General features: G+C 35.1%; 1 protein-coding gene across 2 annotated transcripts in view; it reads right to left on the bottom strand.

The window, feature by feature from the left end:
- Positions 1-492: 492 nt before the first annotated feature.
- Positions 493-17,734, bottom strand: part of TMX3 (thioredoxin related transmembrane protein 3) — a 30,858-nt gene continuing 13,616 nt past the window's right edge. For both annotated transcript variants that reach the window (XM_084887155.1, XM_084887156.1), the window contains 12 exons: positions 16,727-16,772; positions 15,315-15,395; positions 13,046-13,145; positions 11,972-12,049; positions 9,725-9,791; positions 8,656-8,754; positions 7,648-7,705; positions 7,409-7,462; positions 6,502-6,558; positions 5,186-5,315; positions 3,630-3,698; positions 493-2,363 (listed from right to left, as the gene is read on the bottom strand). In XM_084887155.1, the coding sequence (XP_084743281.1) occupies positions 2,103-2,363; positions 3,630-3,698; positions 5,186-5,315; positions 6,502-6,558; positions 7,409-7,462; positions 7,648-7,705; positions 8,656-8,754; positions 9,725-9,791; positions 11,972-12,049; positions 13,046-13,145; positions 15,315-15,395; positions 16,727-16,772 (1,100 nt within the window). In that variant the 3' untranslated portion in view covers positions 493-2,102. The remainder of the gene's footprint in view (positions 2,364-3,629; positions 3,699-5,185; positions 5,316-6,501; positions 6,559-7,408; positions 7,463-7,647; positions 7,706-8,655; positions 8,755-9,724; positions 9,792-11,971; positions 12,050-13,045; positions 13,146-15,314; positions 15,396-16,726; positions 16,773-17,734) is intronic.

A 17,734-nucleotide genomic window follows, 5' to 3' on the forward strand; every position in this document is an offset into this window, starting at 1 on the left:
AATTACTCACTTACAAACCATGTACATATATATATATATATATTTTCCCCCCAATAGACACACTTTGAAATGCAAACAGAATATGGGACAACAGTATAGAGTTGTGAAAAAGGTAACAGAGACTAAAGACTAAGATCGCTGGACTTTTGTTTGCTGATACATACTGAGCTTTACTCTTTCTTTAAATTTTTTTTCCTCTTGAGGTCTTTCATTTGATACTTGAGAAAAGACAAAAAACTTGCAAATGACGGACATCTGGATAAACTCTAAGCAAAAAGCAATGAAATGTTCTATCATTCCCTGCCTCATAGGCAATAGCTCACTTACTTACTAGACTGAGATTCAAGTGAGGCATCTGTATTTATTTTGGCTTTTCACTGTTGCAAAACAAGCCTGACCCCCTACGAATATTAATATTTATCTTCCAAAAGAATCCCTCATTACTCTTTGGAGAGGAATCTACTGGTCAAATTAACAGCATTTATCTGTAAATTCCATTTAAGAACACTTTATTCTAATATTTCCTGAAATTCCTTGGGACTGAATGTGTGATTCCTTACTATAAAATACTAACAGGGTGCCAAACATTAAGAATTAGTAATTATTACATACTAATACAGTACATGGATATAATAAAACAATTACTAGTAACTCCTTAGTACTTAAGACACAGCTTCAGTTTAGTTGTGATCAGTGGGGCATTAGAAATCACCAAAGACTGCCTTTGGGGATCAAAACCCGAACAACTCCAGTGTCAGGACCACAAATTACAGTTTTAAAGTGAATGAACATTTTAAAACTTTTGATAAAAATCTTTATATTGGATAATCCAATTTCTCAAGGAATAAAAGCCATCTAATAAAAATTCTAAACTTAGCTACAACAAAGACCTCAAAGATAAACCAATCTACAATAAACATATCAAACTATTACTTAAAAACACCAATTTTTATGCATTCCATCAGATAGAGATTTCCTACATCTTATTATAGAGAGAAGACGACAGGCTGAGAGGGTTGACAGAATTGAGAGGATGGAGAAGATAATTGGTCGACCTCTTAAATCACTGAGCATGATTTTGTTGACAGGCTGATTATGTCACTCATTACCCATTATAAACATAGACATGCCCATAATATTACATAACAGATGTATGCCAATAAATATATGTGTATATGTGTGTGTGTGCATATGTATACACACACACACATACACAGATAAGTTACTAAAAAGTTACAATGCTATAAACATAAAATGTGACATATATTACTCTTTTTTTTAAAAAGCATCAGGTGCTTTTAATCTAAGGAAATTTTTAGAAATCTCAATATAGAAAACAGAGAAATAAAGCAGGCTGTCTGGCTAAATCAGGGCAGGAGCTACAGACACCTTCCTTTCCCACAGTGACTGCCCAGATGCCTGCTAACAGCTTCGCAGGCATGGTTAATAATCACTGCTCCAAGAAAATCTATTTCTGTTACAAAGATCAAACACAGACTATTTTTTGCCACTGTTTAGGACAATGTGAAATCTTTATAACACAACTAAGTATAAAGTTAAAAAGTAACATCTTCTCTCCTTTAAAAATAACAAAATAAAATTGCTATGCTATATAAAACCAAATTTTTAAAATTTCATACATAATCTTAGTTTGATCCATGGAAAAAGTTATTGGTTTCCTTAAAGTCCCTATGTTTTAAGGACTTAATTTTGTCCATATAAACTGTATCCAAAATATAAGAGGAGAATGATGGTAGGGGTGGAATATCATTTTTCTCTATCAAACATCACCCCCTACCTGACTGACCCAATTAAATATTGAGCCCAGGAATCTTAATTCTGTCATTGAATATTCAGACAGAGAAACTTGCACAAAGAACTGATCTGTTTTAACATGTACAAGGTAAACTTCCATGGAATATTTTTTTTAGATACACATTTCCTCTCTTTGTTCCCAACATCTCCCCATTTATTAAGGACTACAGTAATTCATGCAGTTGATATTAGCAAAATACAAATTACTTCTTCTCTTTTGTAAAGATCATGATTAAATGTCTAAATTCAATAAATAGACTCTTTAATAATTTGACATCATAGCAGTCTCAATCTGTCTTCTTCTCTAATACATCCTTGGGCTCTTGCCTGGCAGACATTAGAGACTGTTCGCTCCTTGGCTCCTGCAGTTCTCTGCTCTCCTCCGTCGCTTCCTGGCTTTCAGTTTCGCTTTTGGACACTTCATACCGCTCTTCTATGTAGCCTCCATCTGTGTCAGCTGTGTAGATGCCATAGCACATGATGCTGATGACACCCAGAGGCAGGCCGAAGAGGAAGCAGCCCATGATCGGAGAGCTTTTGAATATGGACTGTGGAGAGAGAATTATAATACAATAGCTCAGTCCCCTCAAGTTCATGGAGCATAAACAGCATGAATGAATGAAAAACCACTACAGGTTATGTTCTCTTGCTGCTATCCAACCTGTTCAATGTCAATGTTTCTGCAGTAACTACCATGTTAAAGATACTGTAAGAAAGAGAAATTTTATCTCGTGTATGTGTGTGAATGTGAGTGTAATCAGCTCCTGGAAGTAGAGAATGCTCTATGCCATTTTTTATGCCATTTCTTTTTCTCATATGAACCACAAAGGTCTGTGTAATGGTTCCTGTGTGGTTGGCAGCTGGTGTTTCTGGCTCCAGAACTCGGCTCCCCAGGAAGGCTAATTACCATAAAGAAGGTGTAACACATTGCTTTCACATGACATTTTTAATACTTGTACTTATCTAGTTAGTAGTGAGGCCACATTCACTTAATAATTTCCTTCAATTTATCTGCTACCTCCTCAGCTCCCAGAAAAGTAAAAGCAATTTCCCTGGTTAGGTTTTTAAATACAGTACACTCTGAGTGACTAACTCTTGAGAACCATGTAGACAAATTCAGAGGAGCTACCAGTAAACTGAAGGATGCATGGAGTGAAACTATTAGAACTTATCTCTCTCATCAAGAGAAGGTCAGCTGTACTGGCCAGAATGAATGAAAACATGCAGGGGGTAGATCCAGATAGGCAACTAGAGCCAAATGTAAGGCTCTGTCAGAGTCAGGAAGGCCTCTACTCTCAAGCTGATTGAGCCACAGCTGGAATCGCAAGAAGATTTATAAGAACAATAAGCAAGAAGGATCGGATCCAAGAAGTTACAGGGGCGGGAGGAAACCCTGGAAAACACTGCTGTTACACTCACTGGTTCTGAATGGCAGTTACTCACCAAACACAAAGAGATGGAGACCAGAGAAACAATTTCCACCCATGAACATACAGTCTTAATGTAAACATACAGTCTTAATGTAAACATACAGTTCTGGAGCTAGCAAATGAAAATATTTTTACCTAATCCTTTCAAACCCCCGATTTTACTTTAGTTAGACATAAAAAACCTATATGCCTATATACCCTGTTTCCCCGAAAATAAGACAGTGTCTTATATTAATTTTTTCTCCCAAAGTTGCGCTAGGTCCTATTTTCAGGGGATGTCTTATCTTTCCATGTGCTAGGTCTTATTTTCGGAGGACGTCTTATTTTCGGGGAAACGTGGTACTGTCTATTATCAACAAAATTAAGCAAACTGTCACAACTTACCACAACAGTAGATTTAGCATCAAATGCCATTCTTTTCAATCTCTGCAAAATGCTATCACCTCCTTGGGCCTTAAATTTAACAGAAAAAGACAATTACACCTTTAAGTACTATTACTTCAACTTCCTGTTAGGTAATTTTATAAATGCCGATCGAGGACTGAGGATGGATAACATGAAGCACCTGAAGGGCCAGGTGGTTCCACTTCCCCTGCTTCCTGTGTAGACACTGACTCTGTGAATCCATCTTCCCTGGTCACAAGCCTGCTCCCCGCCCCCCCTCCCGAGTCCAGGCCTGCTCCATTTCTGAATTTAGCTGACACTGTTCAACTTCAGATGCTGCAGGGATCTTTGCTACTGTACAAAGAGTTTCCCTGAGGATGAAGCTCAAAAAGATAGAGTGCCACCTGGCCGGTGTGGCTCAGTGGTTGAGCACAGACCCATGAACCAGGAGGTCAACGTTCGATTCCCAGTTAGGACACATGCCAGGGTTATGGGCTCAATCCTCACTAGGTAGTGTGCAGGAGGCAGCCAATCAATGATTCTCTCTCATCACTGATGTTTCAATCTCTCCCCCTCTGCATCCCTCCCTCTGATATAAATAAAAACGTATTTCAAAAAAAGAAAAATAAAGAGTGCCAAAAGGCTTTTACAGAAAAATTCCTGAAGACGATCAATCACATTCTTGGCATCAACACCTTTAAAGTCTGCCCTATTCCTTGACTTTCTCTGTCAGGTGAGCCAGTGAGACCTCCTTGTTAATAGTCTGAGTTGGGTTTCACTAACCCATGAATAGAAGGGCTCTCACACACACAGGTGAGTGAGAAATATAAAATCCCTACTGTTATTTCCGAAGCAGAAATACTTGCTACTTTGTGAACCAACTTTCATATAAAGTTTGTATAAAGTTGAAACAAGATAATTAAACTTCATGGAAGCATAGAAGATTCATTTCTTTCTAATTTAATCTGCTGCATTTCTTTCTAATTTAATCTGCTGATGTGATTTCATGATCCTCTACCATGGGCTGCAACAGTACAAAAAATGCCCCAGTAAGATTTATAGAAAAAGTTAAAACTTCCCATTCATTATTTCTGAGAAATATTTTATAGGATCTGGAAATCTCCTCTGTGGCTCTGATTCTCAATATATTACCTTCTCTCTTAAGAAACTGGTCTTATTAACAGGTTTTCTAGGAAAAACAATCTAAATAACTTAACCAATCGCCCTCTGGAATCCAGAAAGGGTCTTAGAACAGGACAGCTCACAACTGGCACTGCTCTGTGCACTGCCGATGAAAGCATCCCTACATCCTGACTCTAAAGCCAGAAGCACCTCCCAATCACCGAAACAACCAAAAATGCCCCAAATCACCCTTACAGGGCATTTCCATCCTCAGAGAGTCTGGCAGGAAGAGCCTGCCACAGTGTGAAAGCAGCAGGGTATGGAGGGGAGGCTGCCCTCCTCCAGGGGCCGCTGACTTTCCCTTTCAGAATCAGAGAACTGCTTTCTCTTCCACCTCCTGTCATCGTCCTTGGAAACAGAAGTGAACAACTTACTTCTACTGTGCCATCCAAAATGCTATTAATGAACTGGACCATGTCTTCAGTATTCTTGATCTGTCTATCTAGTAAAAAGTACTGTTGGTTTGAAGTATTCAGTACAACTACAGTTGGGACAGTCAATTCACTGAAAATAAAAAAAACAAAACAAAGAAATCAATATCCACATTAAACACTCAGATAACAAACATTCTGATATTTGCTTATATTATATCTAAGTAACTATAATACAAAAAGAGGAAGCCATATTAATAGCTTTGCTTCCTTTAACTACATGAAATTTCAAATTCTGCATCAATTTTAAAAATTAGCTAAATTATGATTACATGAAAACATGCTATATACAATATAAGACAGCTGAGTTTTCATAATTAAACTTAAGGAGAAAAATTATGTACAAAGTATCAATTTCTGGGTAATATTATTCCTTGCCACAGATATTATTAAATACCATCTCTGTTAATCACATATTACCCAAGTGTATTTTGTTTGTTTGGCTATTCATCCATGTTATAAGTTTTGTTATGCATAATGTATGTGTCCAGTGTATTTTTTCTGCCTTATATTTTGAAAACCCTATTGAATAAGTTATGTTTCACCATGACTATGATTCTGTCAAACTCTCTGATTACTCTGAATTTTGCTTTAAATGTTTTTATATATGTGTGTGTGTGTGTGTATATATATATATATATATATATATATATATAAAATGTTTTTATATATATATGTGTGTGTGTGTGTGTATATATATATATATATATATATATATACACACACACACATACGCGCGCGCGCACACACACACGCGCGCGTAAATGGCTTGTAATTTCATATGCCACCTACACATCAGCTTACAGTTATTGTATGTCTATATCAAAGTGTTTTGCAAAAGGAGAAAATGAATTTAAACCACTAATTATTGCACACAGTAACCAAGTCCAGGAGATTACTTTGTTGCTTATAATTCTTTATCCCTCCCTAAGCCACACCCTTTGCCCATGGAACTAAGGTGAAACATGCTCATCTGACCCCTGACGCTGGGCAGGGCCATGACTGGGTCAACAGGAAGGTAACACACCTGACGAAGCAGAGGCTGAACATGTGCCTGCATTTTTGGGTTTGCTTTCTTGTGTTTTGTGACTGCCAGGAGAAAGATATTCCCAAGAAAACATCCTTCCAAGGTCAATGTATATTTAAAAACTTAAAGTACTTACTGAAAAACTGTGTGTATTAGTCTGTCTGTCTCTCAGAAACAGAAATTTAAAAATGGACAGATTGATAAGGAAATCATTTAATCATTTAGTACTTACTCCATCAGCAAGGTATTTATATAGTCATTCCCATCCATAAGTCCAAACTGAAAATCCCTAACCAACAACAACCAAAAATGAGTGAGAGAGAGAGAGAGAGAAAGAGAGAGAGAGAGAGAGAGAGAGAGGGAGAGGGAGAGGGAGAAAGGGGGTGGAGAAAGAAAGCAATATTTAGTACAAAAAAAGAATGGCACTTGGTAAGCATGTAAATAAATGCTTAACATATAAATTACATACAATAAATGTGGAACAGTGTGAATTCTACAGACTTCTGAGATATACATACACCTAAATAAAATTAAACACATTCTAAGACATTTTTACTTTGTTTGTATATATTTAAATTCAAAGCAATGTAAGTCTTTCTAACTATACAACACGTTTAAGAAAAGTTAACACACCCAACAAGAGGACTACTCAAAAGATGCTCATCTGTAAGTATATATCACTGATACATCATTAGAAGATGAAATAAAAAGGAATAGCAACTAACTAATATAACAAGTTTATGACTATCTCATGTCAGCAACAAATAGAATGATTTAGCACACAGGAAAAATATCACTTATTTTTACATTCTGTTATTCTTTGAGGTCTTGTTATAAGCATCACATCATTTTTTTATCTGACTTGAGATTGCTTATTTAACTTTATCTCAAATGTATGAGCCTACGTACATATCTTCTTATTGTAAAACTAATCCCAAATCCTATCAAGAAACAGGTATATTGCAAATTTGTTGAGGGGACATATCAAAAAAACTTCAAGTTCAGACAATTCATACAGAAATGCAATCACTTCAGCTCCGTAATTCATCTGGGTAAGGATAAAATATTAGTCTTTTGGTTTATTGTACAAAACACAGTTAACTGAAACTAGAGAAATTGTGCCGAATGCAAGCACCTACCTGTGGAACTGATCTCTGTAATCTCTAGCAACTTCCTGAATAATTGACTTCAATCTGCAGAACAACAAACACATGAATATTTCATTTTTCACTTGAAAAATATAATTACTCCATTATAACATCTCATCTGCCTCTTGATCTAAAAACTGCAGGAATAGATATTGTATTAAGTTTATTGAAGCCATGTAAAGCTGAGTTAGGTGACATTGGAAGCTTAAAATGATTTCAAGGCACTGTACCTGGTATGTTCAATTGATGTATTTTTCTCATCAATAACTGCAATAGCCACAAGCTTTCCTGAAATTAAGAAAAACATATCTAAATTCAATAACTCTCATTATGCAGACTTTTCATTATTGCAGCTGTGAATGTGAAATTAGTAAATACTGTTTGTAGAATTGAATTCCAGTTATCTCACACATGTTACACTCAGTAGAGCCAATCAGTGAGTTAGTGGACTCCAAGTGTTAAGTTTCCTCCCAGCACCTATCCTCATAATTAAACAACAGTAAATATTTAATAGCTCACATACACATATTGTATTTTCCATACAACCCACAAAATGATTAAAATAAGTCTTTCAATAACAAAAGCCATAAGAAATAAGTCAATAAATGAAACTTACTATTAATTACTGTAGCTCTAAGAACGGTGTATAAGGAGAATAATTTTTACATTGCTATTCCCTTCAATACCACGAGTCACTATTTCCAGTAATAATACACAGAATAAAACTGAAGCAAAGTTATTTAACCCTGCACAGAACATAAGCCCCATTCATCTCTGATGTCCTCTGGGAAGGCAGCATGATCTTCAGTGTCTATCATGCTCTCTGCCTGGGAGAACAATGGTGAAGCACCATCACTTATTAGCTGAAAGACTTACCTCAGGAACGTCACCTTACTTTAGAAACTAGTACCAATATCAAAGTTATTGGAAAAGTTGAATGAGATTACATGCCCAAAAATATTGGGACAGTTTCTGGCTCAGAGCAGATATTATACAGGTGCTATTCAATCAACCATCTCTCAATTCCCCATAGGGGGGCAAGGAGGCAGCTGATCATTGTTTTTCTGTCATTGATGTTTCTATTTCTCTCTCCCTCTTCTTTTCTCTCTCTCTAAAAATAAATAAATAGAACATATTTTTAAAATAGAGCTTAAAATTTATTTCCTCAGAATTAGATTTAAGTGATAAATCAAGAAGAAATTCTGTGACGGAATAGAGAGCTGTATGTATATTTGCACCTGTATCTCCAAGTTCATACAAGAGGAAGCCGTCCATAGTCAGGTAATTCTGAAACCTCTCTCTGTTGATCCAAGATGACAGGTCACCATCTTCATACTCTTAAAAATGAAAGAAAGTTGATAATTAGGGTGTAAATATGTCGTTATGATGTTTACAGCATTCTACTCCAGCAATATGTGTAAAATGCAGGATCATAATCTTAAGTTAATAAATCCCATTTATAGAGTTGTATTCTAAACAAACACACAGATGCACTACAGGTATGATGCACAGAGCAGTGCTTCACTGTGAGGTTGCTGCATTGCCGGGCAGACCTCAGAGCATCACCTGGAAATTACTGTTAATTTTGTTCAGTGCTGTAACAGCATGTGGTTACCTACACAAAAAAAGGCCACATTTTTGAGAGATGCGGAATAAAACACACAATGATTAAACGCCACCAGGATTTGCTTTCAAATACTTCAATTTTTGTTGGAGAAAAAACTTGCTGAAGCAAATGTGAGTAAGAGCTATGTTGCTGTCTCACTTAGGTGATGGGTGTGTATGAAGGGATTTATTACTTTAGCATTCTGCTTACTATTATGTATGTTTAACATAATAAAAATATTTAAAAACCAGGCTGAGTATTTGCTTCGAGGAAGCAATGCTGAGTAGTGGCTGCTTCCATCGAGCAGGAAGAGGTGGTGGTAGGCAAGGATACAACAGATGTCACCACTATTGAGGATGTTATATTTCTTCACTTTTTTATGTCTCTAAAATGTATCTTTTAAAAAAAATTAATTTTGAAAGTTTAAAGAAATCTATAGAAACTGCATAGGGTTAACTTCTGAAAAAGGCAAATGAGCTCACCAAAAAATAAAAATACTATAGAAAAGCACAACCCAGAAGGAAAGAACACTGATTTGAAGGGTAAGAAAAATGTGTCAGTCATTCAACTAACTGGGTAGATTATGGGAGCTGTAAGAAGCAGTTACATTTACAAAATCTTTCATCAACACCCAAGTACTTTGAGAGACACAACATTTTAATGTTAAAATGTTTTATGTAAGCTAAAGCTTTAGAACTTACCATCGTACACAAAGTAAGTTTCATCTTTGAAAACAAGCACGGCGGGCATCTCCTTCAGAGTCACGTACTGCAAAGATCAGATGTGTAAACAATCTTATTTAAAAATTTTCAATGGGTAGCTATGGTTTCAAGATTTTTAAAGGATGCCGGGAAAGGAGAAAAACATCTAACAATGACAAGTTGTTACAATTATTTAAAAAGAGCACAGTGAATCCCAAGTTCATTCAAGAACTGGGTTGGATCTCTTTATACACCCATCACCTGGCATAGTGCCCTGTTTGCTCAGGTGAAAACAATGGATTACTCTTAGATTTGACAACAGACCTTAAGATGTGGGAGACACTGGGGAAGTGGCCAAAGAGTAGGGCGTAAGGCATTAGTCAGCACAGGCAGGTTCTAGTTCCTCCCCGCCTCCCCAGGGCTGTGCAATGATTACATTGCTTTACCTGGGAATCTTACGCACTGAATATTTCTTCCTTAAACAGTTTTTTTCTTTGCTTCCTCACTCATCTTGTTTTCCTATTCACTGGCTATTTCTCGTCATTTTCCTTTGCTGTCATTAGGTCCTGGGCCCTCTTACTTCCTTAAAACTTTGCACCCAATGTTTAAGGAATTTATTTATACAGACTTAACCCTGACCCCATACCCAACTGTGTACTAGTATTTGATGCTTGTACTTGGATATCTAATATGCTGAATCAAATTAAAATGAACAATTCAAAACTCTTGATCATGTCCCCTTTCTCCCCCATTCCCCAACTCTTTCTTTCAGCAATAACCTCAAAGCTCATAAACACCACCATCTACCCAGTTGTTCAAACCAAACACCTATGAGTCATTCTTAATTCCTCCTTTGTCCTCCAGATCAGCAAGCACAAAGAATTCTATTTCCAAAGCACAACAATTCTTTCACTTCTCTCTGATTCTCTTACTAACCTCCAAACCCAAACTTCCTATATTACTTCAAGAGTTCACCTGATCTTGGGAACTACTGACATCCCTATCCACTTCATTCTGCACTTGGCATATTAGTAGAATAATGTACTTAAAACGAACATAAGACCCATGTTCTTCACCAACTTTCAACTGATTACATGATTGGCCATGACCTGTAAGGCCTCCACAGGCCTCTGCCTGCCTGCTATTTCCTTTCTCATTGCATTAAGGCCACACTGGCTTACTACTCTGTTCCTCAAATATGCCAGGCGGGTACTCACTGTGGGCACCTGTAGTTTCTGTTCCCTACTTCTGGTTCCCTCTGACCACAGATGTCTTCATGGCTCCGTCCTATTATCCAAGTCCCAGTTCAACTATTTCTTCTCAGATTGACATTTCTTGATCAAGGAATCTAGAGCAGCCATTCCACCTCTTACTGTCCCCCAATTGCACTGCTCCTTTATTTTTTATAGTGATTATTAGAAGCCTGATGCTCAAAGATTCGTGCAAGAATGGGCCTTCCTTCCCCTGGCTGCCAGGCAGTGTCTTCGCTCTAGCTGGAGCTGCCTTTCTGCCTTCCTACACTATCAGGAGGCCCGGAGCAACCGGAGTGGTGTGGAACGCCGATGTCATTGCTATGGCGATGGCGCAAACGTCCCGCCCCGCCCCAGCCACTTGGCACCAGTGTATGCAAATTAACCTGCAATCTTTGTTGGGTTAATTTGAATACCTATTCCTGATTGGCTGGTGGGCGTCAGGAAGGTATGGTTAATTAGCATGTTACTTTTTATTAGGTAGAGATGACATCCTATTTGTAGATCTGTTTACCAAGGATCACTACCTCAGTCTGAAGACCCAACAGAAGAGATCACCTGCAATGCTCACATTAAGTTCACTTCCTCCACCAGGAGAATGTGAGCTCCATCTATCAGGGTTGCAGGCATTGGCTCATCTTCAATCCAGAACTTACACAGTGCTCAGCACAAGATTAGAGGCCAAGAAGTAGTCATTTATTCTACAGCTATATATAAGTAAATCCACTACTTACAAACCAGTTAAGGGTATGAATATCACCTCTCACAGCTGCTATTATTTTAAAGTAAAAAAAAAAAGCTAATGTAAACAAAATTCGTAAATGCTATAATCTAGTGGTATTTGCTTATTAACAATAAGCAATCTGGTACCAATTGAAAAGAACGAACATGTTTACTGTTTCCACATATATCACAGTTAATAAATCTTAGAGATAAAAATCAAGTAATTAAGTTAAAGATTGAAATTAAGTTATTAAAATCTAATTTTAAATATTACCTCAGGAACCACTTCTTCTGAGGCAGAAAAGAAGTATGTATATACAATTAATTCTGAAGCGGCATCTATATATTTCTCCTGTGAAAATACAAACAAAAAAAGGTGACTTTAAAATATTAAGATCAAAATTAATTATTCATTAACAATCAGAGCAAATTGTATAATTCACTAACTAGTATACCATAATCTATCTTAAGTCCCTTTATGTGAAAATATCTATATATATAAAAATATAATAAGAAAAGTGATCAGATGGAGAAATGACTGGTCACTTGATACACACTGCCACCAGGGGGCAGACACTCAACACAGAAGCTGCTCCCAGTTTTCTACCCCTGGTAGGCAGGCTTTGATCACCCAATGGGGAATGGGGAACAGGGGATAGGTGGCAGCAGACGCAGGTGGTGCCAGGCCAAGATGGGTGCGAGCAGTGCCACGATCACCCCACTGGTTCCCCACACCCAGAGGATGACTGGTGGTGGCGGGGAGAGTCGGGGTGGTTGGCTGCCTAGAGCTGGGGGAGATCGGCCCTGATTGCAGGCCAGGCCTAAGGACTCTCTACCCATGCACATATTTTGTGTGCCTGGCCTCTGGTAGACTATAAGCAAATACAATAAGCTGTTTGTATGGCAAAAGACCATTATAACTAAGAGCCTTCAAACTCTTCCAAATAGTTTATTAGGTATAACAGAAGCTCAACTCATATTTATTAATTTAATTTGATGAGTACAGGAAGGGATGCATGTGCCTATATGCACATATATGCATATAAAATAATTTAAGATAATGATCTTTTGCATTTAAAAAATTTACATTCAAATTGCATTTTTTAGTCTCAAAGGTTCAAAATATTAAAAATTTTAACCAGATCAATAACAAAAGAAATACCAAGGCAGGCAACATCTGCCCACTTTTTATTTACTTTTGCTTCATGAAGGCAAACGCTGTAGAGGATATATAAAAAAATATATTTTTATTACAAAAATAATTAGATTGAGCTAAAGTATGTCCCACAAAAGTGAAGTTTGAGTCTTTGATGAAATTTTGGATTAAAAAAATAAAATCATTTGATACCTTCAAAGTTGACTCTCCACCTATATAAACAAAAAATACACGATGTCTTTTCTGCACATGTTCAAACATCTGCTGACTTGGAAGTGGCCGAATTAGTGCTCTGTTTGAAAACAACAAAAACAAAAAATGAACTTGAATTTGAACTAAAGACAGAACAAATCAATCCTACCTATATGATCTAAATTTATAATGTTTAAGTGCTATATTAAATGCATTTTAAGTGTATTACCCAATCCTTATTAATCTAATAAAACTATAGTCCATTATCACTATTATACCCATATAATAAAAATATAGCACCCACAATTTAATCTATCATTTTAAATATTAAGTTTCAAATATATCCCTTTAGAATACCAGCTTAGCCAATATTCAACAAACAATCCACATAAGTGTATTTTTTTCTCTTTTTTTCAAAAGATCATTCACACAAGCATATTGTGAAATACTATCCCAAGAGTTTCTGATACTATATTAAGAATATTTACATCTTACACTGTTCATTTAAATGCTACATAATTTTAAAATGCCCTAGAAAGGTTAAAATGTAAAAGGTTTCTTAAGTATGCTTTCTTTTCAGGAAGAATAAAATGGAAAATCATAGTCATAATAGTACATAAAAAATTCATAAACAGAAAACCAAATGGTACAAAGATTTTATTATATAAGCATATGTCAAACCCAACAAGATTATATCAAAGGTTATTACAAAACATATCACTTAGGAAATATTATTAAAAAACTAAGAGGCAGTCTTCTTTTAAATGTGCCCTATATTATCAGATTTTTTACTTCACCAAATTTACAAAAGAACAATCCACATTTTGCAAAGGCAAACACATTTCAAAATGTACAATTCTTTAGCTGCATTGCATCACTCTACTCCAGCTCCTATTTTTACTTGAGTAATTAACTGGTAACTGATGTAACTCCAGAACCAACTCTTGAAATTTCATTTCCAACAGAGTCATCCCTGGTTACAACAGGAGAGCCTTCTTAAGATTAAACTAAAACATTAAAAATTGCTAAGGCATACTAGTAAAGACTAATGTAAATAATGAGGGAATAAAGTACAGCCTACTAGTAATGCCCTCATATAATATAAAGTTATCGTAAAATTTACTTATTCACAAAGCAAATAGACAACTAAATGCGTAATCAATGTAAAATAGTGACAATTATATCAATAAGCTTTGCAAACTATAATATATAAAGATCATTCCTAATTCTTTGCCTTTCCTTAAATAATTTAGAAGTATCATGTCACTCAACAAATCCATCCAATATTTTAATTTATTACCAATATAATATATTCTGTCAAACTCATATACTTTCAAAGTCAATATGGGTTAAACTATCTTGATGAATGTTCTCTTCAAAATGCTGCACCTAATCACTTTAATAATAATAAACAACTTTTTTTATACCCCAGAGCAAAATGTAGATGAAAACATAAAATCACTGCTTTCAAACCAACAGGAAATGCTTATTGAAGCACATGGGTTTCAATTATGTCACATTCTAGGCAAAATGTGTAGTAATACCTCACAGTTGGCATAAAGCAGCATATGGTAGATCAGGGTAAGAATTTCAGCTGTATCTACAAAGCATTTTCCATCATCACAGCCTAGGGATTAAAAGCCCAATACTAGTCAGAACAATAATATTGTGAGGTTTCTTTTAAAAGTTTAAAATCAGGTAACAATAAAAATAAAATGATGCCCTAACCGGTTTGGCTCAGTGGATAGAACATCAGCCTGTGGATTCTTCCCAGGTTCGATCCCAGTCAAGGGCATTTACCTTGGTTGTGGGCACATACCCAGTAGGGAGTGTGCAGGAGGCAGCTGATTAATGTTTCTCTCTTATTGATGTTTCTAACTCTCTATCCCTCTCTCTTTCTCTCTGTAAAAAATCAATAAAATATATTTAAAAATAAAATAAAATAAAATGATGTAAGCCAGGTAGTAGAAAAGCAAAATTATAATTATATAAAATTAAAGTAACTAAATTTTGAAAATCAATTAAAAATTGGGAGAAAAATTCTTCAATACTGTAAATAAATTTAAATGTGAAATTAACAAGTATCACAAACCTCCCCTCTGTCATTTTTTAAAGAATCTTTTTGCATATTCTATGTAACCCTAACTTTTCTCATAAATAAGTAGATACATTTTATTCAGGTTAAGTCCTTCAATAATGATCTATAAAAATAATTTAATTTTCAAATATTGATACCATATATTAAAAGTCTTTCCTAGTAAAAACTTACCCAGATACTCTGTGAGCAAACTCAATAATATCATCTTTAGTTCGTGGTCCTCTATAATTATATGCCAAGTCCCCTTTTAATCTTAAAAAGAAAACAAACAAACAAAAACCTTGGATTATTTCAACTATTTTAATATTTAATGGTAACCAATCAGTATTATTATATAAAATTACAGTATATAAAAATAGTATATGGAATGATGGACAAGAAATAGCATAACCACATAAAATACAGTAGACAACTGGCTTCAGGGGACCAGCAACTCCAAATATAAAGAAAAAAGCAGTATTTTGTTAAAATTACAAGAAAATAATTTACTGTGTATTTGATAGTTGCATTGCATCTATGTCTTCTAAATAATGAATAATCTACCCATTCATGGTCAAAGCATTATAATTCTCACTGTTTTTTCTTTTTAAAAGCAAGTAAAAGGCCAGGGAATTAATAGTACTTTGGTAGTAATAAAACAAATCTTAAGCACTACAATATCATAGTAACTTGAAAGATACTCCAAGATTATAGAGTAAAGCAGTGCATAAAAACATCTCTTATAGAGAAAATTAGATTATTTCTAAAAGCCTGCCAATGAATTATGTGTTCAACATAGAATTAAAAAAAATTAAGAAAGCACAACAGGATATTTATAATTAAAGAATGGAAAGGATAATTTACTTAACACAAGAAAGTAAAAGAGGTTTAGTAAACATTTAAAAAGTGAGGGAAGTTGGGAGATCAACACAAAACCAAAGAATAAAAAAATAAAAGTACTCAATTTTTGAAATTGAATTTTTAAAATAGTGAAATAAAAACTTACTTCATTATAAAAATAAGTTTTAAAAACAATTCAACTCCCCATATTATCAAAATAAAGACTGGATGAAATGCATTAGAAAATTCAGTAATATAATTATAAAATAAGCCCTTTAGATTTATTACTCCATTTCTTCCAACATATACACTATATGTTAGACTTGATCAACACCTTCAGATTACAATTAACATCTATAAATTTGATTCTCTTTGTTTCTTTCACTCTAATGAAATATCCTTTATAACTATAGAAAGTAAAATTTGTTAGGAGACAGGAATCACATGATAAAGTAGAAGATACTCTGGAGCTGCTCAAGGTAAAAGACCTTCTATAACTAGGACTACATACTTTGTCCTGCACAGTGCCTGTCACAGTCAAATCTCGTTTAATGAATCAGCTTTTAATAAACAGCACATTCACTTAAACACAAAAACAAGCATAAAGATGCAGGCCCTCTCCTTTGATCACATCCTGCCCCTGGAAAGAACTATTGAACCCAAACCTTAACTCCTCCATGGAAGGTACTAGGACTTAATCTAATAAAATGTAAGTAGAGTGAACTAATAAAAATACACATATAAACATACAACACTCAACTTACAGCTTAATTGTTGGATAACCTCGAACTCCAAACTCTGAAGCAATGCCTTGATAAGAAAAAGAATAAAAGTTCTAAATTTTTTTTTAAATGAGAAATTAGGTCATAAATGAGCCTTTTTACTTAAAAAACATATAAATATGTTTATACAAACTTATATATATATGGTTTTTTATCTCTAAAGAGAATATAAACTCACAAAAAGAAAAACATGACATTCTCATACAAAATAATTACTTAACAATCTAACCTACACCCTACACAAAATCCTGTGACAAAATAAGAAATAAGTGCTAAAAGAATACTTAAAATTTTGACTCTACAGTACTTTTTTTTAAAGATAGTCTTGTTTTAAAATATATAAATAAACACATATAAATAAAGTCTCTCTTCTCATTTGACTTCCTTTCCAGCACAAATATTTCTCTTAAAAAAAAGGGGCAGGGGAGGGCCCATTACTTCATTCAAAGCTTTCTGAGTCTTAAAAGAACTGCATTGCACTTTACTTTTAAAAACATAGTCATATCTGCAAAATTATTTATTTAATTTCTACAGTCAGTATATGATCTGAAATCAACTTTATCCACAAGGTTTTAAAAGTTTCTGCTTTTGTAATAACCTGGAATAATTCCAATTGACACAGATTATTTAGAAAGGAGAGGCCCAATGCATGAAATTCGTGCATGGGTAGGGTCCCTAGCAGCTGTGGGATGGGGCCTTCCTTTGTTCTGCGCCGCCCTCGGGTGGTCAGCACACATCATAGGAAGTGATCAAACTCCCAGTCTCCGACTGAACTCCCAAGGGGACGCTTAGTATATTAGGCTTTTATATAGAGAGATCCTCAAGTTCAAATGAGATACATTTGCTACAGTAGCATCTTTTTAAAAGAAAGAAAAAACAGTAACAAGTACAAGCAAATAATAGAGACTCAAGGCTTTAAGAATTACAGAAATCATGATAGTAAATTAATACCAATTCTTCACAGATTCAAGGCAACTAGAACATTAAAAA

Source organism: Pipistrellus hanaki (genome assembly GCF_964339955.1).
Source record: "Pipistrellus hanaki genome assembly, chromosome: 6".
In the NCBI taxonomy this organism is placed as follows: Eukaryota; Metazoa; Chordata; class Mammalia; order Chiroptera; family Vespertilionidae; genus Pipistrellus; species Pipistrellus hanaki.